We start from the raw sequence: 26,681 nt of genomic DNA on the forward strand, positions 1-26,681 counted from the left end.
TCATTTTTCTTGAATGGCTCCAGTTATTTTGATGACATGAGTTCTTGGGCTTTAACCGCATTGATCACACAGCTCAGTCCCTTTTCCTTCCCCATAGTCACAGGACTTTCCTGATGAGAAAGCCAAAGCACTTTTCTTTAACATTGAAACATCGTGTGAGAATTTCGTCTGTGCATATATGTTTTGATCAAGCCAACTCGCCATTTTTTCCTCCAATCCCGCCCCTATTCATCTATACCACCTACAGTGTTCTAGCTCCCCTCCTTTGAAAGCTCCACCTCTCCCTGCTGCTGTTTATTAGCGTCTTGACTTCTAAGCAGGCAGCCACGTAGGAGAAAAAAACATTTCTGAGTCTAGGCTACCCCATTCAGAATACTCCAGTTCCATCCATTTATTTGCTAATTTCACTTTCTAGACAGCGGAATGGTGCTCCGTTGTGTAGAGGCACCACACTGTCGGCACCCGCTCATCAGCTGGCTGACCTCTGTTTGCATTTCCTGGCTGTTGTGAACACAGCAGCAGTGAGCGTGGCTGAGTCACCTCTGTTGTAGGATAGAGTCCTTTGGGTGTGGCCCCAGAGTGCTGTAACTAGACCACATGATGGTCTTTCTGGTGTTCTGAGGAACCTGCACACTGATGTCCTTAGTGGCCCACCGGTCTACAATCCCACTAACAGCTAATAAGCCTTCCACGTTCCCCACATGCGCATGCGCACCAGCGTTTGTCATCTGGTCTTTGATCTTAGCGACTCTGACTGGTGTGAGGTGAGTAAAGTAGTTTTAATTTATTTTTCTCTGTGGTTAAGGACGGTAAACTTTTTTTCTTTTCTTTTTTTCCATATTCTCATCCATCTCTATTTCTTCTTTTGAGAACTCTGTTTGGGTCTGTGTCCCAATATTTAATTGGATTGCTTGTTTTCTTGATGTTTAGTTTTTGAGGTCTTTTTTACATTTTAGACCTGTCTTCTCTGTCAGATATATAGCTGGTAAAGATTTTTTCCCATTCTGTCAGCTGCCTCTTTGCTTGAGTGATAGTGTCCTTTGCTGTATAGAAGGGATTTTTTGTCGTCGTTGTTCCATGAGGTCCCATTTATTAAATGTTGCCTTAATTCCTACACTATAGGGGTCCTGTTCAGAAAGTTTTTCCTGTGTCTGTAAGTTGAAGTGTGTCCCCTAACAGATCCAGTATATCAGGTCTTATATTGAGGTCCTTGATCCATTCTGAATTTAGTTTCATTCTTCTTCGTGAAGATATGTAGTTTAACCAGAACCACTTGTTGAAGATGCTGTGTTTTTCCAGTGTGTATATTTTATCTCTTTTTCCAAAACTAGGTTGCCGTAGGAGTGTGGGCTTATGTCTGAGTCCTGTTTGATCCCATTGATTAATGATCTGTTTTTATGCCAGCAATGTGCTGTTGTTATTCTTTTCACTGTGCTGTAGGAAACTTGAAACCAGGCATGGTGATACCTCAGACAGTTTTTACTATTTAGCATTGTTTTAGCTGTCCTGTGTTTCCATATGAAATTTAAGATTATTACTTCACTTTCTCTGAAGAATTGCTTTGGAATTTTGATGGAATTGTGTTGAATTTGTAGATTGCTTTTAGTAGGATGGCCATTTTCATAGTACTAATCCTGCTAGTTCATGAACATGAGAAGTCTTAAATTTTTCATTGTATTTTCACATCCTTGATTAGGGTTAGCACTCATTTTTTGGTTTTTGTTTGTTTGTTTAGTTTTAAGCTATTGTGAATAAATTACCTCCCTGATTTCTTTCATGGAATGTTTTGTTTGTTGTCAGTTGATGGAAAGGCTACTGATTTTTGTATGTTAATTTTGTACAAAGTAATCCTGCTACTTTACTGAATGTGTTTTATCAGCTGTATCAGATTTCTGATGGAGTCTTTCGGTCTTTCATGTATAGAATCATATCTGCAAATGAGGATGATTTGACTTCTTCCTTTCCTATTTGTATTCTTTTTTTATTACTTTCACTTTTTTTTTACTGCTCTAGCTAGGATTTCAAGTACTGTATTGAGCAAGAAGGAAGAAAGTGAATTTCCTGATCTTATTCTTGATTTTAGTGGAAGTACATTGAGTTTTTCTCTGCTTAGCATCATGTTGGCTGTGGACTTGTGAGATGGTGGTGTTAAAATACATTCTCTTGGGAAGACAAGCTTTTTCTACCTGTTCCTCCTACAGTCCCAATGACAAACCAAGGTGCAAATTCACCAAAGCTTACCCTGGGGAAACAATAAAGTTATTAGGCTTACTGACAAAGAGAGTAGTCAGTGGGTCAGGGTTTGGAGTAGGAGCATGGGTGACTTTAAAGTAGCCACATTGGAAAGTTTCCACGCAGCATGGATGTTGACTCCCCCATGACAATATAAATAGAGTCATCTCCCCTAAGCCTTCCCTGCCTATATCACTCAGCCCTTCCCAGAGACCCTGAGGCCACACACAGTTAGGGAGAGGTGGCTGAATACTTAGTGAGAGTCCCATGGTTCTTCTTGGTCCCTCCGTCATAGTCAGCAAGCCCAGCTGTGATACTGTTTGGTGAGCAGAGTCAACTGAACTCCTGAAGGTGGCAGTTTGGCTCTGAGAACAGTTCTATACAGCAGTTACCTTTACTGTTGAGATGTGTCTCTTGTAGTCCTAGATTCTCTAGGACTTGTGTCATGAAGTATGTTAAATTTTGCCAGAAGCCTTTTCTGCATCTTGTCTTGAACACTCTCTGCCTCTCTGGGATGAAACTGACTTGATCATAGTGAATGATCTTTATAATGAATGTGTTTTTCAATTTGTCTTACAAAATTTGTCTTTTATTGAGAATTTTTGTATCAGAGAGATAGGCCTATAATTTTCTTTTTTTGCTTGGCCTTTTTTCTGGTTTTACTATCAGGGTAACACTGGTTTATAAAAGAACTTTCAAGTGTTCCTTTTCTTTTTATGGAGTAATCTGAGGAGTGTTGGAGTTGGTTCTTGGAAGGTGTGGTAGAGTTCTGTGCTGAAGCCATCTGGTCCTGTGCTTTTTTTAGTGGGGAAGTTTTTTTTATCTCATTGGTTGTTATGGGTTTAAATTATTTATTTCATATTCATTTAGTTTTGACTGGTCATATACATTTAGAAATTCATCCATTTCTCTTAGATTTTTTTTTTCAGTTAGTAGAATAGAGATTTGAGACAAGGTCTCAATTTGTTTCCCTTGCTGGCCTGGAATTCACAGAGGTCACAGCCTCTTGCCTTCTGAGTGTGGAGGTTAAAGGTGTGTACACCTTGCCTGGCCTTGGAGTAGAGTTTTTTGTTTGTTTGTTTGTCTTTTAAAGCTCTATGAATGTCCTAAGTGTCTGTTGTTGTGATGGCTTCTATTTCACCTTTAATTTCATTAATTTGGCTCTTCTCTCTGTGTTGGTTATTTGGCTAAAGGTTTGTCAATCATGTTAATGTTAATATTTTAAAAGAACCAACTCTTTGTTTCATTGATTCCTTGTATTGTTTTTGTTTGTGTGTTGTTTCTATTTCACTAGTTTGAGCCCTGATTTTATTGATCTCTTGCTATCTTATGTTTGGGGAAGGGGTGTTCTTGTGTTCTCAAGCCTTCAAATGCACCATTAAGTTATTAGTTGGAGATCTAAGTGCGTGTCTGCACGTATGCATGTGCATCACATGTATATCTGCTGCCTTCAGAGGTCAGAAGAGGGTGTTGGATCTTTTGCAACTAGAGTTACATACAATTGTGAGCTGCCACTTGGGTGCTGTTTGAACTTGAGTCCTCTACAGGAGCAGCCAGTGTTCTTAACTGCTGAGCTGTCTCTCTAACCCCTCAAGTTTTTGATGTAGATAATGCTATAAACTTCCTCTTAGAATACCTTCATTGTGTCCCATTGATTTTCATATGTTGTGTTTTCATTTTCTTTCTAAAATATTCTTCTTGCTTGCTTTTTTTATGCAGTTATCATTCTAATAATGTGTTGCTTAGTCTCCATGGACTAATGGGTGGAATGTTCGGTAGATGTCTGTTAGATCCATTCAGGTTGTGACATCATTAAACTGTAATGTTTATGTCTTTGGTTTTTGACTGGATGCCTTATTTGTTGGTGAAAGGGGGTCTTGGGTTCACCAGTGTCAATTTGTTTAAATTAATCTGTAGTTTTAAATCAGATTATGTTTATTTCATACACCTGTGCTTAGTACATGTAACTTTAGAATTGTCATATCATCTTGGTGATTTTTTTTTGACTTTTTCCTGACTAGTTTTGGTTTGTAGTCTTTTGTGTTAGATACTGGAATAGTTTGGCCTGTTTATTTCTTAGTTCTATTTGCTGTAAACACTTATTCCATCCTTTTACCCAAAGATAGTGTTTATCATTGATGGTGAGGTGTGTTCTTAGAGGAAAAAAAGATGAGTTCTGTTTTCTAATCCAATCTGTTAGTTTGTGTCTCTTTATTTGAGAATGAGTCTGTTGCTGTTAAGAATTATTATTGGACAGTGTGTTCTGATTCCCATCATGTTGTTATTTTTGTAGTATTTTCTTAAACCTCTTTTGATGAACTGTCCTGGGGTTATTGTTCCCTGTTCCCTTTTGAATGTGTTTATCCTTCTCTTTAGGCCATAGTATTCCTTTTATTATCTTTTGTAGAGCCGCCTTAGTGGTTGTAAATTTCTTTAATCTATTATATTCCTAAATACAACCTGTTCAGTTCATACAATGCTACATGTCTGTCTGTTTTCAGGGCTGACCATTTAGCACTGGACAGCCAACTGGTTTGCTCCTCCCTGGGGAGGGCACCCCTCTTGCTCCCAGCTTTCCCAGCTTTTCACTGGACAGAGACAGAGAAGAGCTCACAAGGCCTTGACCCTACACAAAGAATTCTCTTCTTATTTCTTGCACTTACGCACATTTGCTTAGGTCGGTATGGAGTTCTCTTTACTGGTGCTTTCTAACGCTTGCAGACAAGTTCAAGCTCATCCCCTGAGTTCAGTATCGACAATATTGTCTTTATAACTTTGATTTCTTTGTTACTATGATTTTCAAAAAAATGACTTGTAGGAAGAATCTTCTGTAAAGCATCCATATTTTCAGAAAAATAAATGTTTTTTATTATGTAAAAAAAATTCTTTAATCTATTTTTATGATAGAAGTTTTTCTTTCTCCTTACACCATGATGGATACCTTTTCTTGGTATGATAGCCTGGGCTGACTGGCATCTGTGGTCTTTCAGAACTTGTAGAATATCAGTCCAAGCCCTCTGGTTTTTAAAGTCTCCACTGAAAAATAAAATGGTATTCTGATGATCCTGTCTTTACATGTGGTTTGGTCTTTTCTCTTGCAGCATTCAAAATCCTTTGTTTGTTTTGTGCATTTCGTGTTTGAATGTTATACGATGTAGGGAATTTCTTTTCCGTGTGGTGTTCTGTGTGCCTCTTGTGCATTGATAGGCATCTGATACCTTAGATTCTGGGACATTTCCTTCTATGATTTTCCTTAAAATATTTTACATGGCTTTGGGTTTCTTCTCCTCCTCCTGTACTAGTGATTCATGGATTTGGTCTTTTTGTGATGTCCCAGGGTTCTTGCACATTTCATCAAAGGGTTTTGTTGTCCTTTTTGTTTTGATTTCACATTGGCTGAGTGACCCAAATCCTTTACTTATCTTCTCACCCTGACACTCTCTTCCATGTGATCTGTACCATTGGTGAGGCTTTCCATTGAACTTTTAATTTGACTTACTCTATTTTTCACATTACATTTTATTTCTTTTTGATTTTCCTTCAGAAATTATTTTGATTAAATTCAGTTTATCTTGAATTGTTTTCTTTATTTCATTGTGCTGTGTGTTTGTGTTTTTGTCGTCTTCATTCCAGCACATATTCATATCTTCTTTGAGTTCCTTAGACATTGATTCCTATACAGTCTTCAGCCTGAATGATACAGCGGAGTAGTTAGAACAGGAGTATAGCTGGCTTCTTTTTAATGACTAGCAGCTTTAACAACCATCATGTGGCCAATTTTTTATCTTGGAATGCTAGTTTCCTAAGTAAACGGCTATGTTAAGTTAGGATGTCTGCTGCCTGTTGTGTTTATGGGAGGTGTGTGTGTGTGTGTGTGTGTGTGTGTGTGTGTATAAAATAATCCAAACAAAAGTTTACCTAATTCCCTGACCCAATAAGTTTTCAGTCCTTACAATTCCATTTGCTTCATGTCTATTATTTGTTGTTTAATTCTCACACAAACTGAATGGTAAGTTGTGTTCCTTTGCTGCAAAAGCAGGCTTGCAAAAAGATAAAATAATTTGTCCAACCAACAGCAAAGCTTAGGTTCCACTTGTGACCAGCTTGGGTCTAACTCCAGAACAGCCGAGTAAGGACCTTCAAAAAGCTGTTTCTCTATAAAAGCAGCAAAGCCAATGGCTAAGTCAATGAATAAAATGAAAATGTCAGGTATGGAACTCTGGACATTAAGGTCTTGAAGCAGCCCTAGCTTTCTCAGTAAGGACATCAAGATCTGGGGCAGTTCAGTTGAGCGTTCATCCTCTCCCTGTCAGCTTTGGAGCCAGTGCCTCACAGCCCTGTGGCTCTGAAGAATAGCCGCGCCCTTATGAGCTGAGAGAGCTTAGTCAAACTTCCAGACCCTTCTACAGGGACCTGCTACTGTTCTGATTTGTCTGCTGGCTCACTGAGCATCTCCATTTTCAGAATTTATCTTTGTTTGACCACACGGCATTTGTTAGATACAATCAGCAGCCAAGTTACTTGAAACCCAGGAGGTAGCTAAGTTCTTTCACCAGTTGAAGATCACAGAAGGCTGACAGAAAGGAAGAAAGAAAAGACAGGCAGGCAGGCATGAGGGGAAAACCATGTCCACGGAGTCTCTGAAGAGCTCTCACAGAGTCCTCCAGATCTAGATGACCACAGACATCATCAGGCTGTCCTCGTGCCCAGAAAGGAGGTGCAGAGGCTCCTCGCATTCTTCACCTCTAGCTAACCTTCCACTTCTGCTCAGACAGGAAGTGAAGGCTTAGGCAGAGTTGTAAATTACCCTCTGTACACATCCTCAGCACAGGCTGAGATGTCTCTGCTGATAAATTCAAAGGTTTAATGGATGAGAGACTTCAAAGGCCACACAGGGCAAAAAGATGCAGACTTTAGCTAATTATCCCGGCAGGGTTGTGAGGCAAACAGTAACAAGAATAAATCAAGAAAGGGAGGGAGATGGTCCCCATCCGGGTATACGTGGCACATTGTGTGCTATGCAAAATTGCCTTTCCTGGGTTTTTGGCTTTTTGTCTTTTTTTTTAAGGCAGGATCTTTCTTTGTATCTCTGGCTGTCCTCAAACTTGCTAAGTATAGACCAGGCCCTCTGTCTCTTAAGTACTGGAGTTAAAAGTGTACACCACCACACTTGGCTAAAATTTCCAATTTTTAACTGAAAACTCTAAGACACTCAAAGAAACAGGGAATTATGTCTTATAAAGAGGAAATAAATAAAAGCAGCTAGTCTAAGGAATTCCAGTCTTTGACTCTCTAGATAGAGCAGTGGTCCTCAGCCTTCCTATGCTGCAGCCCTTTAATATAGTTCCTCATTGCTATTTCATAACGCTAATTTTTTTACTATTATGAATTGTAATATAAATATCTGATATTCAGGATATCCAATAAGTGACCCCTGTGGGGCTTGCAGCCACAGGTTGAGAACTGCTGAGGTAGAGATTAACTCATTATATCGCAAAAGTGAGCAGTGACCTGCTAAAGAGAAAACCTTAAAGTAGAAAGTCTGGAGTGGAAAAGGTCAGTATCCAAAATGAAAAATCAGCAGAAGGAAGTATCAGGAGTGTGTTGATTGTTATCTTCCATTGCAAAGGGCAGAAATCCAGATCATGAAAATGAACAGAGCATTGGAGACGAATAAAGTAGTAGTACCATGCATGCCAAGTACACACAGTAGAGTTCCAGAAAGAAAGAGAGGAGCTGTGAGGGCACTAGGGGAAAAAATGTGGGGAAGATCCCCAACTTGAGTCAGTGCCTTATCAACAAACCCAAGATAGGACAAATTTAAAACTACCCACACTTAAACACATCCTAAATAGTTGAGAGACTTAAAGGGAATCTTGAAAGTAGCAGAAAGACAATGATATTCTCACAGGCAAAGAATCCTCACTACTATTAAGAACTGACTTCTCTCAAACAGGCCAGTCCCAGCCAAGCACGAGAGAGAATGGTATGTGCACATGAGTACGGGTGCCTTAAGAGGCTGGAAGTGGGGCCTCTGGAGCTGGAGTACTGAGAACCAAACTATTGCCCCTGAAAGAGGAACCACGGAGCCATCTCCCCAGTCCCACCTTTTCTTTTGTAAAAAAAAGACAATAAAACTGTCGATGGCTTTACAATATAAGGATGGGATTTGCCTAGTGCAGAAACTATAGAGGAAATGTCATTACACAGGGCAGGAAGAAGTTTTGGCATGCTATTGAGTTCAATAGAAGTTCAAACTAGACTGAGGAGTGTGGAAAAATTACCTTTTCAAAATGTATAAATAGTTCAGGGCCTGGAGAGACGGCTCAGTGGTTAAGAGCACAGGCTGCTCTTCCTGAGGACACAAGTTCATTTCCCAGCACCACATGGTGGCTTACTACTGCCTGTAACTACAGTTCTAGGAGATACATGCCTTCTGGCCTCCATGGTAACCAGACACACATGCATGCAGGAAAAACACTCATACACTAAAATAATAAAAATTATTATTAAAAATGCTAGAAAGTAAGCTTTCTTCAGCACTCCTCAGTCCGTCCGTTTCTGCTGGTAACCGCAGATCTGCTTCCTGCCTCTTGGGAGTTGCCTGATGTGGGAAGTTGACTTAAGTGCTACCATACCATATGTAGCCTTTCATGTCTCATTTCTTTCATTTAGCGTGTATCAGTACTTTTATTATTATAATGGGGAGAGGTTTCATTCATGCTCAGCCTCCTCCATTGCTTTGGGCTTGTGGCGACACAGACATTATAGCAGCAAGAGCATGTGGTGGAGCAGGGTTGCTCAACTCATGACTCAAGGCGGAGAGAAGCAGGAGGAGGCCTGGACTGAGCCCTGCCTTTCCAAGGCATATCCAGGAACCCATTCCCTCCAGCCAAGTTCTACACCTCCTGAGGGTCTTTCCAAGTAATCCATTGATGAGAGGCCTCATGAACTAGCTGTCTCTCTAGCTCCCCTCACAGATGGATCCAGAGGTGTGCTTTATTAATCTGCTGGGTGCCTCTTAATTTGGTGCCAGGCAGTGGTGGCACATGCCTTTAATCTCAGCACTCGGTAAGCAAAGGCAAGTGAGTCTGAGTTTAAGGTTAGGCTGGTCCACAGGGCTATACAGAGAAACCTTGTCTCTGGGGGTAAAACAAAACAGTACACAGTAGCACAGAGTAAGCACTCCTCCCCCTTCCAAACAGTGTAGAAAGGAATAGGGACAAAGACTGAAACTCAGCAGGGGGAGTTTTAAACCATAACTTTGAGCATGGTGAGTGCCAATTGACTTGGCAGCTCCACCCCTATGGGCAATTTGGTCAAAGCCCACATGGCCTCTCTGCTGGGCTAGTTTCTCCTTTCCTGTGGCTTTCCCTGACAGACAATCCATGTTCCTGTCTTCTCCAGCTTCCTGTGGTTTCTGTGTCATCTTCAACTTCACTGTCACAGTTTCAAGTGCCCTCCCACAAGTTTCCCACAAGGATCGGACCTTGCTACACACTGACTGGCTGCCAGGCTTTCTTCTGAAACCTGAATGGAAGCATTAGTGATCTTGTAAATTGTTGCAGTTCTGCATGACTGCAAACCCAGCATCCCATGAACAGCACTAAGCTTAGGAGAAGTTTGGGTCCCTTGGTTTATAGCCGCAGTGGTTTCTGGGTGCGTTAGCAACTGAACTTGAATCATTTCCTTAGGTAGCCTTGTTCAAGCAGCACTCTCTTACAGGAAAGGCTTCCAGCTGTTTGTACTTTGACACCTTTGACCCTGTGGTAGGCGTACTTACTAGTTTCTGCAATATCATCAAGATATCTCTTCCAGAACCATAGCTAGTAGTCCTTTTCTTCTGCTACTTCTGTGTTTATGCTAGGACACAGAAGTTTATAAAAAGTGAACTGACCAAAAAGCAAATAGGCCAAAGATACAATTTAATGAGCGGCATATTATGATATCTGAAGTCCTGAGTAACACGAGGGCCAGGCTAAGTACTGTGTCCACACTGGTGTCAGTGACCAGATCCCTGAGCTTCCTGACGTGGGCTCTGGGAACCGAACCCTTGTTGGCAAGTGCTAGAGCTTCTCTACCTGTGCTACCACTCACTCAGCATCTGAGCTGTCGGAATGGAATGGGTAAAGAAGTCACCGACTGGAGAAAGGAAAGTAACAGCTGAGAGGAAAGTTCAGGGTTGGAGACTAGAAGCCCCAGTGACAGGGGAACGCACTGTGTGCGCATCCCTAGCTGCCTTAGCCACCCCCAACCGCCTCTGTCCAAACTTGCCCTGAGTTCTGTTAAATTCCTTACCCAAGCTGTCTGTAAAATGAGAATCTCCATCCTTTCAGTTAAAATTGGAGTGATGTCACTTGCTTAAACACCACTGCTGTTGGAAGAACAGAAAGTGAACCTTTATCAGTCATTAAGACATTTGTGGTGAAGCATTTGTTTGGCGTGTGTAACCAATAAACAGCTTGCCAAGGATACGCTCTCTGGTAGAAAGCCAGAAATCACATTGATGGCAGGGATAAGGTCCAGATTGGTGGGCATGTCACATGATTTGCCTGTAACAGGCTCTGGTGGGCGTGTATGCTGCTTCACAGCTCTGGGTTACATATTTTCTGTGGCGTGCCTTTAACCCAGTGATGACATACCTCCTCCGTCTCCAGTGAAGATGTTCACCGTGGCAGCAGACATGCTCAGACTGTGTCTGGTCTAGAGGATGAGCTTCAAAAGTCAGTTTAGTTAAGGTCCCACACTCAGAGAGCGGGACCCTGTGACTTTCCATGTGGATGATACACAGGCACGAGCGATCCTGTGAGGCTCGTGGAAGGCTGGAGCCTCTAGTTTGGTTTCCTTTTTTCTGTTGTGTATAAATCTCTTGTTTGGATGGATTGGTTACCCAGGCAACAACTGCAGGGTAAAGATAGATAGGCTGCTTGGGGAATGCAGTCATAGGCACCTTAAAAAGACAAAAATCCTGTTGTGTAAAACAAAAAATAGTAAATGGTTGGACTTTCGCTTAACCTGCAAAAAGCCACACTGAACAACAGCTTTTCCAGAGAACCTCTGGGATGCGGCATGGTTCTAATTGTAGTTTGTTTTTAATCCATTTGATTCCTGCTGTGTGCCCACTGCTTCAGGCCATTTGATGATTCTCCAGTGAAGCACAAAGTATAATTTTTTTTCTCTGAAAAGATGGCATTCTTTTTTTGTTTGTTTGTTTGTGGGCTTTTTTGTTTTGTTTGGTTGGTTTTTCAAGACAAGGTTTCTCTATGTAGCCGTAGCTGTCCTGGAACTAATTTTTGCAGACTAGACTGGCCTCGAACTCAGATCTGCCTGCCTCTGCCTCCTGAATGCTGGGGTTAAAGGTGTGCGCCACCATGCCCAGCTGTGTTCTGTTATTTTTTAAATCCCCACGTCTGAGGGTAGACAATCCCTGGACTCAATACTCAGGACCACCACTACCTTCAAAGCTGCTTTTTAACATCAGCTTTGACTGTGCAATGCAGAGTGTATTAGAAATCTAGAGGCAGTAAAAGATGGGCCAGAGATAATTCATTTAAATAAAGATGAAATTTAAAGGCCTGTTCAAAGTGTGGGCGCTAACAAAATCTAAATCTCCAAGCAATTGGCTGTGCAGATTCTCCCAGTTAGCCCATAGAATATGTGTGAGTACATTATAAATGTTACTGAATTACAGTCCTACTCCAGAGGGCAAAGTATAACAACATTGACCGACCACTGTTAACACTAACCCCTCTCTATTGTAGGAAAATCTGTTTGCACTGGAAGCATGAGAGTATTGTTTTGGGACTCTCATTCTCTAATAGCCGAGCATTTGAGAGCCTTGCAGGGATCCTCTCTGGGATGTGGAGATGGGACCTGGGACCTCATGCATTTGAGTACACAAACCCAGCGCACAGAAAGATATTTGGGTATTAGTGTTCTTTTATGCAGTATACCATCTAATTGCTGGTTAAAATTAGCTGACCTTTCCTGCAGACAGCTACAGAGCAGCTACAGGGCAGAGAGAGTGACATTATTGTAAATGTCTGCTTGCTTTGCCCGCCTTCAGAGGTGCTGAGTATTTGGTCTTGCTTGGTTGTGATACGGAATTTTAGAAATACAGGAGCAGAGCCTCTCTACAGCTGAACATCCACTGGGTTTTCTCCAGTTTGCTAATAGCCATCATTTCCATTTTCTTGCTTTTTCGTGCTGTGCTTTGCTAGGCAGAAGAGGCGGCAAAAAGAAGTCTTACTCTGAAAGCCTTGACAACTGGCAAGCACAGTAGGCATCCTCGCCCTGTTCTTAACCAGAGTCAGAGGGGGAACACAGGAGTACTCAGAAATATTCTCAAGGAGAGAGAGAGCTTTCCCTCTAATGCTCTGGACGGGGTTTGAATGTTTGCACTCACAAGATAATCCTCAGTGCAGATCTCATCAGTAGGTGTGTGCAGCTGCCAGTCAGGCTTCCTTTGTCTGTTGCATGGTGAAGACAGTTGCCTCCATAATGGAAACCCAGTGTTGCATTTGTGCAAGTGTCTTTCAACATTACAGTTCAGCTTTTATAACTGGAACCTTGACTCTGAGAGGGCAGTTTGTTAGAAGTCTTTCTGCCGAATGATCAGGAGTGGTTTCCTGTTAGGAGTTCATGGACACAGCTGTGAATGCCTTCTTTATTTCCAGAATTGCATTATAATGCTTTATCATAGTAGGCTCTGCCCCACCTCAACTTAGCATTCAGAAGAAACTTTTACTGTTTCAGAAGTCATGTAACCCTCGGTGCCTACTCTTTGTAAGTCCCTAGGTTCCACACAGCAGCTGGGGACATAGTAGATGACAGTGCCGTAAGAGTTTGCTCACTTTGGTCTTTGTGCTGCCTGTGACAGTCTTCATATTGTGCCTGTGTTTCTTGCACCTGTGCAGGATTCATCAGCTGGACCTGATTATTTGATTAAGAAAAAGTACAGCTTGTTTATCATCTCAGAGTTCTGGCCAGGGAGAATTAGCATTGGAGAAGAGGGGAGACCATAACTCTTTTTTAAAGAGTTATTTCTTTATTTCTTATGTGAGTAGTCTATCTGCATGTATGACATTAGGCCAGAAGAGGGCATCAGATCACATTATAGATGTTTGTGAGCTACCTGGGAATTGAACTCAGGACCTCTGGAAGAACAGCATTACTCTTAACCACTCAGCCATCTCTCCCACCCCATAATTCATTTTTCAGAGAACTTTTTTAAAAAGATTTATTTATTTATTTTGTGTACAGCATTCCTTCCATGTGTGCCTGCAGGCCAGAAGGGGGCGCCAGGTCTCATTATAGATGCCTGTGAGCCACCATGTGGTTTCTGGGAATTGAACTCAGGACCTCTGGAAGAGCAGTCAGTGCTCTTAACCACTGAGCCATTTCTCGAGCCCCCGAGAACTTTTTTTTTTTATCACCTTTCTTTTCTAAATCTTTTTTAGTGTTTGGTTTTGTTTTTATCGTGTACATAGTGTGGGAAAGGTACATGTGAGTTTGCAAGTGTTTTCAGACAGGCTCTCTCACTGAGGTGATCACAGACTGAGCTAGGCTGTGGCCAGCAAGACAGCAGAATCCTCTGGGCTCCACCTCCCCACACTAGGATCGCAGCTGGTACTGTTTGTCCCTAGTGGGAGCTAGGGAACCAAAAATCCATGCTTGCTCAGAAATCACTTTACCTACTGAGCCCCTTCCCAAAACCTACTTTACTTTACTCTTTAAGATCTTTATAGTGTGTGTGTGTGTGTGTGTGTGTGTGTGTGTGTGTGTGTGTGTGTCTTTGTAGGAGCGAATGCAGTTATCCACAGAGGTCAGAAAAGGGCTTCAGATCTTGAACCTGGAGGTGCAGACAGTTGTGAGCCCCCTACAGTGGGTGCTGGGAACTAAACTTGGGTTCTCTGCAAGAACAGTAGATACTCTTGACAACTGAGCTGTCTCTCCAGCCTGTGTTTCTTTCTTTTTTAACACATGCTTTATTTCTAAAATGGGATTGATGGAAAGATGCAAGTTGTACCAAGCACTCCTTCCTAAGAAACCCACCTACCCGCACACTCTGCAGACAGATCCAGCCCCGGGCTGCTGCTCCCGTTTTGCTGCCAGTCCTTAAGAAGGCCCTGTTCCTGCCAATGCCTTGATTCTGAGGGAGTGTTGCTGTAAACTAGGGGGAGGGGACTGTTCATATTCGAAACAAAAGGCCAGCCAAGAAAGATGCCCCCTCCCTAGAAAGAGGCGGAACCTGCTGTCTTCAGCGGCTCTCGGGGGTTCACGCTTGTGTTTAGTAGCTGCTCCCATTTGCAGTCACTCTTGCAGAGGGGACAGCTTTTTTTTTTTTTTTCCCCTTTGGTTTTTCGAGACAGGGTTTCTCTGTGTTTTTTGAGCCTGTCCTGGAACTAGCTCTTGTAGACCAGGCTGGTCTCGAACTCACAGAGATCCACCTGCCTTTGCCTCCCTGGGATTAAAGGCGTGCGCCACCACCACCCGGCGAGGGAACAGCTTTTATTTGGAAGTAAATTGTAATTCTTTGTGTGGAAAAACAGAAAATAGTCTCTTACCTTCCTAATCTGGGTTTCTTTAAAGTAATTCCATCCAATGGCACTTGGTGCTTCAGAGAAATTAGTTCACATCTCTTCATGGGAGGGAACAAGAAGAGGGCTCTCAGGCAAAGTGCACACAAGCTCAACCGCGTGAGTGTGATCCCCAGAACCCAGGTAAATAGAAAGGAGAACCGACTCCACAGCTGACCTCAGCCTCCCTGCCCATGCACGCACACACACACACACACACACACACACACACACACACACACACGCAGCACTTTCTCTCTCACACTGCCCTACAGCTTGATAATAATAAAATAATAAAGTTTTGAAAATTAATGATAGTGGGGTACTTTACAGTTTGCCTTGGTCACTTTTGTGTTCCTGTTGACACATGCCAGTGAGGTTGCAGCTGTGCTCTTACATAATGATAAAAAGAGTGAGCCACACCTTTCTTTTACTTTTGATAAGTTCACCTTAGTGTTTAATGCATTATATAGTTTAGATATTATCATTAGGTATATTCCAAGTTTGCATTCAATTTCCTATACATACTTCTTCCTCAGCCAAAATAAAGTACTGTACAGTCTTGAATCCAGAAAGAGAAAAATGCAGTTCTTGCTGCCAGTGTGCAAGATCAAGAAGGGCAGGAGGCTCAGCCAGCCACTTTGCTGCTGTTTCCCTGGAGCCCGATCAGTGCCTGACACAAGTACTCAGAGAAGAGCATTTAGAATGCAGACTCCGGATGGTGTGCAGGTGTCCAGTCAGCCTGGACCATGGTCTAGTCTCTAGAAAAGCGGCCATGACAGAAAGAAGTGCTTTTGTTCAGGAGTGACTGGACTGATGCTTTACAGCTCTCGGGGCTTGTTCTCATTGCTTATGTTCATTTCCTACATTAACCCAAGCATTGCCACATTATAAACAGCATCAGACTGCTGAAGACAGCTCCGAATTAAATGCTTACCAACAAGATCTAAGTGTGAAAGAGGTTTTGTGGGAATGTTCTCGGGTATGCAGACTTACTAAAGTATTCCACCTTTGCTTCTTCCCAGGAGCACTCACTGTGGGCCTAGTGCGACAGTGTCAAACAATCCATGGACGAGACCGGACCTGCATCCCTCCCCGGCTTCCCCCAGAGTGGGTCACCACCCTGTTTTTTATCATCATGGGAATCATTTCCTTGACTGTCACGTGTGGTTTGCTGGTGGCTTCCCACTGGCGAAGAGAAGCTACAAAATATGCTCGGTGGATAGCATTCACTGGAAGTAAGTAGCCCGCTTACTAAGTTGGTCTAGAAGGCACGCACAGTGGCATTTGTACGAAGATTATCAAGATCAGTCCTAAGGACTCAGTAAATCTTCCCGGAGCACCACTCACGTGACCATGAGATAGACCGCACAGTCCCACAGCTCGTCAGCATTGTCACTGCAGGACCACGACACCCACAGCTGTCACTGCTCTGTGTGAATGCTCTTTTAATGAGGCTCACTTTTATTCTCTGTAACGTAGTGTTTCAGGTTTGTGACTTGGAGCTACCACTAGTCCGGGTGGTTTCCACTTCATGAAGGTACTGGTATCCTCTATGAAAATAAAGATAAATCTAGGAAAATATATAACTTAGATGAAGGCAATGATTTGCTTTTTAATATTGTTGATTTTTGTTTCTACTGGGTTGGATTATCATTGAAAAATCAACACATTTAGTTTTTTAGTAACTGTTTGTCACAGTTTCTTATTCTACTAAGCTATTCGTGGTGGTGTCATGAATTTATCTATTTCATATAGTATTCACTTATAATTTGCAAAACTGGTTTAATTACTGAACACTTTAGAAACTTATCCCAAGTTTAAGGAAAACAAATACACACACACACACAAGAACATTTCTGTGATTCTGTTTTTTTGTCTCTAAAATAGTTTTTCACCACAGGGTATATTTGGCAATATTTGGAAACGTTTTTATAATCACAGCTAGTGGGCAGAGGCCGAGTGTGCTGCTGAACATCCCCCGTGGAGGGAAGTGTGTGGTGCACAGTAGCCATGGTCACTGGTCTGCACTCGTGGGATGAAGACGTGTGCAGAGCACTGAGGTCTCCAGTGCTGAGTCTTAGGCTCATCTCAGGTTGCATACGTTTCCAAAGATGGTTTTAACATAGCTCACTCTGCTTAATGTTTTTATTTAAAACAACTATAACCAGAGTAAAAGATAACTTCAGGTAACCCTATTAACATTAAAACTAAGTTTATCTCAGCTAGACGTGTAGCTGAGTTAGAGCACTGCTAACTCTATGTGAGGCTGGGTGCTGTTCCTCCGGGACTCCCTGTCTCTCCAGCTGCCTTGGAACTTTGTTTCCAACTTCGTTCGTTTTTGTCTTACCATCTTCCTGAATAGTAGAATCTAGATCAAATTGCCTTTGAGGTAAGCAACTCCTCCTTGCCCTTATTAAAAATGATAAACAATCTGATGATCCTGAGGCCTGAGACAACTCTTTTTCCAGAGAGTGAGGCCAGAGGCAATTGTAGAGAGGAGGCTGCTCGCTGAAAGCGTGTTGCTGAGGACTTAAATAAAGAGAATCTAATCTTGTATCTTCTACTCACAGACACACTCATTTATCCAGGTTTGATTCACTCACTAATGAGTAAAACAATATCAAGGACCAAAAACCTAAACTGCAACGTGACAAATTTACATTAGGCAAGAACAGCGGTAAGAGACTCATGGGGCCAGGAAAGGAGAGGAACTAGGGTTTATCTTTGTTTTTTATTCCCCTTCAACAAAAAGGTCTTTGCGTATAGTTGACTCCAAAATGCAATGTGTTTCTTTTATTTTTGAAATTGTATGTGCATATGGGAGTGATTCAAGTTGATGGATGGTAACCAAGTGAAGTCTCATTCTTCACTGCCACCAGCCTTCAGAGCCTCTTTGCCGGAGGCCCTTGCTGTTTCCAGCAGTTTCTGAAAAGTAGTGTTGTATATGCAGAAACCCTTATCTACTCTAAAAAATACATACTTATACTAAAATGTCTCCATTTTCTACCTCTATTCTTTAACGTAAAATGGCTTGGAGTAAATTTAAATTGACATTTAGTCTGTGCTTGCTGGCTGGGGAGCTCCCCCTAGTGGTTCAGCTATGAAGATGTATTTGAGCCCTGCTGTATATAAGTTTTATTTTTGAATTTTTGAGATAGGGTTTCTCTGTGTCTCCTGGCTGTCCTAGAACTCACTCTGTGGACCAGGCTGGCCTTGAACTCAGAGATCCGCCTGCCTCTGCCTCCCGAGTGCTGGGATTAAAGGCGTGCGTCACCACTGCCCATGCGTATATAGTTTTTCATTAGTTGGGTAGTAGTTTTTGTCATTATGTGAGAGTAACGTTCTAATGACAGATCCTCTGTCAGGAGAACCCCACGTGATGGACCTTGCTGGTGGGGACAAGAAAAGCAAGGATGAGTTCCTTTCTTTAATTCTGACCCTATTCTTTTATCACTGTGTGTGTGTATGTGTGTGTGTGTGTGTGTGTGTACCCACAAGTGAGTGTATGCTCATGTGGAGGCCAAAGGTTTTTATCAGGTGTCCTCCCTACCACTCTCCAGCTTAATTTTTGAGACAAGGTCTCTCACTAAACTTTGGTACTCACCATTTGGCTAGACTGGACATCCAGCAAGCCCTGGAGAGCCATCTGTCTCCACCAGCCGCCTGCCATACCCAGCGGTTTGTGTGGTGCTGGGGATCTGAACTTGCACCTCTCCATGCACAGCTGGTACTTCACCTACTGAGCCTTTTCCACAGCCCCCTTTTTACCACTCTGATCACAGCCTCAGGTACAGGTGCTCCTGTTGTCACTACCGAGAAACCTGCCCCATGGCGGAGATGGTGCTGACTCTGTGAGCTTGCTTAGGACCAGAGCTTGATCATCACATGTGATAGCTGCTGCTGTTGTAAACACTAATGATGATTTAGGATCTGAAGTAACTTCACAGTTCTCGATAGCTTCAAACAGAAACTCCAACTACATAAATCTGGACCCTAGAAAGTATAGAGAACCAGATTCCTACGCCTTAAAATCAGAATTAATAGGAAGCTGTTGCTTTCTCAAATTATGTTGAACTATTCATAACCAGTTTAGAAAATACTCTTCAAATTTTTATCTATAATTGTAGCTGTTAAATGAGTGGTATTTATTGTCCATTAATAAAGGACAGAATTTTTTCAGTAGAGAAAATTGGCACAGTAACATAAACTAATGTTTATATATTACTAAAGTGTTTCTGAATTATTTTACTGTTTCCTAAGTTGCTCAATATCAGAAAAAAATGTTTTAAAAATAGCCTTGCCCCCAGTGGACAAGTGTGTGTATGTTTACACAGTGTGTTGATGCAGGCTCTTGTGTACAATTCAAGCTAGCCTGCTGCTTGAGTTCTTGCCTGTACCCCCAAGAGCTGCACTTGGTTCACACACCTCCCTCAACCCCATGGCTCCTATTAGACTGGTTTCATTCTCTCACTCACACTGATAAGTGGATGTTTACAGCACATCTAAAATTGTTAATTGATTACTAGTCAAAGGGCCAAAACCCTAATGGAATCTGAGGCCTACATTTTTCCTTTGTAGAAGGAAAATACAAAGAATTCAGATTTGCTTGTATGATATTGTTTTGTGCAGTCATTTGTCTAAAGTGAACTAGGTTTTCTGTCTGTATAGTATAGAATAATCTTCCAAAGTGATACAGAGCATAAAAGAATACTGACTGATATGTCTGGGCGCTAGTGGCGCACACCTTTAATCCCAGCACTCGGGAGGCAGAGGCAGGCGGATCTCTGTGAGTTCGAGGCCAGCCTGGTCTACAAGAGCTAGTTCCAGGATAGGATCTAAAGCTACAGAGAAACCTTGTCTCAAAAAACAAAACAAAACAAAAAACATAAAAAAAGAATACTGAAATGTTTCTTAAGGGATATTACTTAAGCAAGCGTTGCCATTTAATGTACTATTGGTGTTCATCCAGGAAGTGATTGCGTTAAGTTCTTCTGATTGATTAACCCACCGAGAAAATTTTAGAGCTATTGGCAACTGATAGATTTGTTCAGGGTTCTCTTGATATTCCTAGGGATAGGTTTGTCTTGGAAAGGTTTCCCATTCTATTTATGAAAAAGTTTCAGATCGTCATACCCAGCAGCTGGTTCATCTGTGTTCAGAGAGCCTTCTGAGCTGGGCGGTGTTGGCGCATGCCTTTAATCCCAGCACTCAGGAGGCAGAGGCAGGTGGATCTCTGTGAGTTCGAGGTCAGTCTGGTCTACAAGAGCTAGTTCCAGATCAGGCTTCAAAGTTACAGAGAAACCCTGTCTTGGGACAGTCAGCCTTCTGTCCCAAGAAGTTCAAGGGACGATGAACACTTGACTACTACCTTCAAGAAACAAAAATAATTTCTCCGAAAAGCTAACCCAACTGTGGGTAATTTATGTTTACTTGGAAGAGCATTTCTTTGGTAGCACTGGAAATACATTATTTGGTAAAAGTAATACAGGTATTACTTCTGCCCAGATACTGTGTTTAAAATGTATTAAAATACATTTTAATGAAAAATGTATTTTATTGTGTTTATATATAAAACCCAAAGGGGGTTTCTCACCCTTCCTGACTTTGTTGTCTGTGTATTTAGAACCCTGATAGAAACATTACTGTGTTAGAACATTATCCTGGAGAGATAACCACTCTGACAGTGTGCTAACCACCCCGAGATCGGGCGATCTTTCTCCAGTTGGTTGAACACCAGAGTAAGAGAAGTAGTATTTCTGTTTGTGCACCTTCTCCCCAGGCTCCTCTGCACTGTGAGGAGGACCGGCGGTGCAGCTGTGACGTGACAGTGCCGCGTCTACTCAGCCCTTTTGTCAGCCCAATGCTTTGCCAGGGGCTTGAGCTTATTTCATTTATCCTGTTAATAGTTCTCCTATTTTAAGGAAGAAAACAGGCCAGCTAATGGATATTAGGGCAGAACATCACCCCTAACTCTGCTCTTAATTATAAATGTTAAGACAGACAGACTGACAGACACATACACACAAATGCTCATAATTCAAAATCATCTAAAGACTTGCATAAAGAACTGTAGCTCAACATCTACTGTGTTAGATTTGTTAGGCTTCAGGGAATTGTGTGACCTGTAGTGTATACAAGTCTTGACAAGGGGGTTCATGTTTTCACAGGTGTGGCCTTGATATCTACAGGTCATATAAATTGCTTTGTACCAAATCTTCATTGTTGTTTTTGGTTTTGTTTTTTCCCCATCACCAAAGCATGTTACTAATGTTGTATTTTGGTTTGTTTTACAGTGATCCTTTTCTGTATGGCTGCCCTAATATTTCCAATAGGATTTTACATCAATGAAGTCGGAGGTCAACCTTATAAGTTACCCAACAACACAGTAGTTGGGTCGTCATATGTACTTTTTGTCTTATCGATTTTCTTCACAATAGTAGGACTTCTCTTTGCTGGCAAAGTCTGTTTACCAGGCTGACGAATGTCTAAATGGCTTAATTTGCTTTTATTTTTAATTTTATTTTTTATTTTTAGAGCTTGGGAGGACAAAAAGAAGGCGTCTGGGCAGTCCTCTCATAGGAAGATGCTTAGATGAACCTGATGCTGAAAAGAAAAAAAAAGTGTTTTGATTTGTTCTCACTATGCACTTTGGATTTTAAAAAAGAATGAGAGCCTTTTCCATAACCAAATACAATATTGACTAAATCTCCTGAGCATATTCAGGCAGGCAGTCTGCACTGTGATAGCGACCTAGTGAAGGAGAGTGCTTTATACTGAAAGCATGTGGCCCTGTGACTCTGGTGATCTGTTTTTAATGTCTAATGATTCATGGGGGGGGAGCCTAGTATTTATGAATCGTGATGGACCAGAGGGGTGCTGGAGGTTCGTGTGGGGCTGGCCTCACCTCCTAAGACGTTAGTGTTCTCAACTCCTTTGTCATGTTGTGAGCCTTTGGCCCTGCAGTGGATTGCCGTTGCATTACTGCACCGAGAAGCCAATAGATCAAAACTTGTTTGCTAAAATGTATGTAAAAATTCTAAAACTCCCTAATCTCTGTGTACAAACGAAAAAAGAAAACACTAAGAAACAAGTTTGGGGTGGGTGGGGGAAATCTTCCTTATATTTATATAAATATATATATAATATATATATTTTGCTGATGCAGTATACAGTGTGTATATGTGTGTGTGTGTGTATGTGTGTGTACATTTATATATGCACACATGCAAACAGTTCCTGGAAGAGAACTCTGAATGCTTGCTAGCAAAACACTGTGGTGTGCAACCTAGAACTCAATAGAAAAAAGCCATTTATCTGAAGGCTGCATAGTGGAGAGAGTCTTCAGTTTACCTCATTCTTTGTAGTAGCCCTTGATTTTGACAGGTTTCTGTAATAGGTACAAATAACTCCATACCTTTCTAGGTGCAATTTTAAGTTAAGCTAAAGATTCTTTCTAGGTTTAATTTATTTGTATATGATAGTAAAGGTAAGGTCATGTCAAACCTTATAGGTTGGGGAATCTGACACTGTTGAAATGATTGGCAACTGTCATCTGTTGTATTATAGAGAATTGCTTTTCCCCACTGGCTCAGTCTTCTACATTAATAATGCATTGTATATGTTCAAGCACACAACTTCATGTAAACACAAGTTCACTAGCAAATATCTGGCTGTTTGGCCTATTTACAACACTAATTCTACTCTACCATAAAAATGGCATTTTATCTGTAAGATTGCTAATACATCTTTACCAGACACTTGAGCAATACACTGTTTGCTTTATATGCTTCACACCTTTGTTTGCTTGAAAAGCTAACACCCTTGCATTTGTTTTGAAGGCTGCATTAAACCCACGGCCTTAAGGGTTTTTCTAGAAGCAACAGTACAGCTTACCCTGAATTCATAAATACTTTAAAACACAGTCCGTTCTTCTCCACATGTCCATGTCTATGTCAACACCTAGATTTTTCCTGGTGAACATTATCTAATGCCGTTTGAAGTTCGTCACGAGGAGGATGTTTCATGGCAGTGGAGCTGAGTTTGTTTTCTCTATAGTGAATGGCAGTCTAGATGTCCCTGTTGGTGAACAGAACAGAGCCACACGCAGCCCTGGCTTCATACAAGCCGGAATGATTTCTAAGAAGCTTGATTATTCCTCAGACTAGTTCCTCAGAGGTGGAGTTGCCTCCTCAGAGACAGTCCAGAACGGAGCTTCATTTCCTTCCCGCCAGCTTGCTCTTCACCTGTCTCACAGTATTAAGTTGTGGATGAAAACCCAGTGTTCGGGCTCACCCAGGAAGCCTGGAGGAGACCCTTCTGTGCGAAGCCTGTAAACCAGAGCAAGGACACTTCCACCAAGTATTACATCCAGTCAGTTCTGAGGCCACCACTAGACGTGTGTGTTGTGTGCACACTGTGGATTGTGCTCCGATGATCCCTCAGTCAGGTGGGTCACTTTGAAGGGAAGCTTTGGTAGTTGGCATTATACCACTGATATGAAGTATTAGCAACATACAGTTCAAATTAACTGACATGACCAAGAACTTTTCTCTTTCAAAAGATGGGTTTTATTGCAAATAGTTTCTCAAGATATTTTTAACTGGATCATGAGCATGGGGAGAGAAAGTTTCTCAGCTGCTATGAATTTCCCCACTGTTTACTTCTCTCACAGTGGTATTGCATTTAAGATTACAAAATTTTAGGTTATTTGTATCTATTACCCAAACCATTAAATTGTCTTTAATTTCATCATTGTCTTGGAGGTCCAGTGCATGACGAGCTGGTGGGGGAACATCTCTCTAGCCACTCAGCGCTCTAACCCAGGATTAGACCATCCCATCTAGTAGTGTGTGAAGTCCCGTCCTTGTCAGCTCTCCCAGACCAAATGTTGCTGAAGTGGGCTCATCCGTATAATCTGTCCTGTAAGTGGAAGGACGCCCAGCTGCCAGCAGCTGCTTTTAAAAGGTCACTATGAGTACTACGTAGCACAGTATTAATTTATAGCAGGAGTCATATCTTGTAAAATGTATATAAAACACTATGGTGCAATCATTTGTCAAATTTTTGTCTGTTACATTGTTCTTAGAGTGTACGCTCTTCTCATGCCTAAGAGTATCACTGTAAAATCTGCTGAAAACTATTTTTAGGTTTTATTTGCACAAGACTGAATTAGTTTGAGTTTTGGGGAAGCTCCTATTGAACAAACCTAAACATCTGTAAGATAAAAATCTCCAATTCATTAAAAGCAAACATTTCAGTACAATCCTTTCCAAAGGTAACCCATGTTCTGTGTTGTTCGTGTGTGGGTGTGACGTGCGGACTCTTCATCTCTCACAAACCTAGTTTCTGTTCCTTCTGTTTTGTTTTTGAAGGATGCCTTGTTTTCCTTTGTAATGTTCTAGATGACCAAAACACATTGGTTTTTATCCTTTTGCCTACAGCTTTGATTTCTCTGTGTGGTGTTGTGTGAGTTCACTGTTTAATCTCTTCAGTGAAATAGCAGATAGCCCTGGTGAGAGGCAATCTATTGATTTAGAAGAAAGGTCCTAAAAGGTGTGGAAAACTAACTTTGGATCTATTCTTAGCTATGATTTTGCATCATGGCCTTCGTTAGAAGAACGTGTTGCATTTATTTTGTCTTTATTAAAAGACTACTAGTCACCAGTTACTCTGGTTACAGTAACTGTTTTATCAACCCTCTTTGATTTTCTTTTAAATTTTCACTCACAAGTCAAAACAGTAAGCTTTCAGAAAATTTTTGAAGGATAAAAATATATGAAGGAAAAAGGTGGTCTGTGTAGAATTACCTACACAGAGATTTTAGTTGTATTGCCTTGAGAGGTTTTAGTTTGTGGTCAAGATCTGTATATTATCCCAACTTTATTGAGAATTGTTTTCTAATTGGTTATAACATTTTTTCAATTAATAGTTTGAAAACAAATTGTTAATACGACTGTATAAAGTGAACATAATTTTCTTCACTTGTATTTTTGTTATTGAGCAAGTTTATCAAAATAAATTGTCTACTAAAGAAACTAAAAAGGCTTCTATTACTTTTAATAAGCTGTGATTTTAAATGTTTACTCCTAGGGATGTAGCTCTCCCGGGCCATGTGTTCAATCCCCAGCACTGAATAAACCAGGTGTCATGGTACTTGCCTGTAATTCTAGTGCCCAGGAGGTAGAGGCATGAGGATCAGAAGTTCAAGGTAATCCTCAGCTACATGGGAAGTCTGAGGCCAGCCTGTGTTAAAGCCAACAGAACAGTCTCACAGCACTTGTGCACGTTCACAGAGACCTGGCCTCTTAGGTGATGTTAGCACCGCATGTGAAGGAGCCCCCTCTTCCACTTCCACTCCTCGCTCGTCTTTAGACAAGAAAGAGAGTGTTCCCCACAGCCCCAGGTTTTCATAGTTTATTCAGATATTTGAATACTTGGTCCCTAGTTGGTGGCTGTCTGGGAAGTTTAAGAAGAGGTGTAGCCTCATGGAAGAATTATGTCTCTGGGGTGGGAGCGGGTTTTGAGATTTCAAAGCCGCATGCCATTCCCAGTTATGCTCCATGCTTGCAGTTCAAGAAGTGAGCCCCTGGCTTCTGCTCCCGCTGTCATGCCTGCTGCCATGCTTCCCACCATGACTGTTACCCCTCTGAAACCACGCCAAACAAGCCCCTCCTTCCGTAAGTTGCTTTAGTCATTACGTTGTAGCACAGCAACGGAAAAATAACAGGGCGCTTATTAATATTCCAAGACATGGGTGGATTAGGCCAGTTTTCTAGTAAAATAAATAATGTGCCCCTTTCTCTGGCACTTTTTCACACTGCTTAAATATTTAGTAGTAGTTGTATAAGACAGATTTCTTCACCCATTAAAACAGCTCTATCCTCTTACATTGCATTGGTTGTTGTTGAAATGCAGTTGAAGAGCCAAAGAACTTTTGGGTCATCCATAATTGTCGTGGGGTAACAGTTACTCTGTACATCTAAAGGTCTGAACAGCTCACCTCCTACTTGACTTACTAATGTGGTTAGTGACTAGCAAGATGAACTTACTAGTTGGAATGCCACCTTAGGCTAACCGCTCTAACACCACTGTTTGGACCATCAGCAACGTCTGCCCCAAGTGCTATTATAAGGGCAGTTTTCACAAGTGTAAGCTGACATAAAAGGATTTTCTTTTTAACAACAGTGTGTGTATGTGTGTTTAACAAAACAGCCCAAGGGGCTGAGGACAGAGCTCAGTGATTAAGAACAAGGGCACTGACTGCTTTTGCAGGGGACCTTTTGGTCCCCAGCACCCACACCGGGCAGCCAACCTGCAAATTCAGATCCAGGAGATCTGATGCCCTCTCCTGGCCTCCATGGGCACTGTACACATGTGCATGCTCACAGACACTGCATATGTGTACATACTCCATGGGCACTGTACACATGTGCATACTCACAGGCACATTTACAAAAATAAAAACACTTTTTAAAGCCCAGGAGTATTGAACATGATAAGTGCCCACTCATAACCTACCTTCCTGAGAACCATTGTTAATAGCTTATTGAGTATTTTTTCTTTTAAAAAAGTTTATTTTTAAATAGTTGTTCTTAGATAGTTTCCTACATATATACAGTGTATCTTGATCCTACCCACTCCTAATTCCTCCCAGGTAACCCTCCCACCTTTACACCTTTGTAAATTTTTCTTGCAGCCCATCAAGTGTAGTCACTGCTGCCTAGGTCACAAGGGCAACCTACCAGCAGCCACAGCCCTGATGAAAATTGCTACCCATCCCCCACAAAGATCAGCTGCTAGTAACTCCTCAGCTAAGATAAAGGGATTTTCTTTTCACAGATACATTCACCTCATGATTTATTGGGTATT

General features: G+C 41.7%; 1 protein-coding gene across 1 annotated transcript in view; it reads left to right on the forward strand.

Annotated features, from left to right (window-relative positions):
- The window catches only part of Mosmo (modulator of smoothened), a 61,378-nt gene extending 36,524 nt beyond the window's left edge, over positions 1-24,854 (forward strand). The window contains exons 2-3 of the mRNA XM_075972072.1: positions 15,836-16,048; positions 21,107-24,854. Of these exons, the coding sequence (XP_075828187.1) occupies positions 15,836-16,048; positions 21,107-21,291 (398 nt within the window). The 3' untranslated portion in view covers positions 21,292-24,854. The remainder of the gene's footprint in view (positions 1-15,835; positions 16,049-21,106) is intronic.
- The last annotated feature ends 1,827 nt before the right edge of the window (positions 24,855-26,681 follow it).

Source organism: Microtus pennsylvanicus, chromosome 5 (genome assembly GCF_037038515.1).
Source record: "Microtus pennsylvanicus isolate mMicPen1 chromosome 5, mMicPen1.hap1, whole genome shotgun sequence".
NCBI classification, from domain to species: Eukaryota; Metazoa; Chordata; class Mammalia; order Rodentia; family Cricetidae; genus Microtus; species Microtus pennsylvanicus.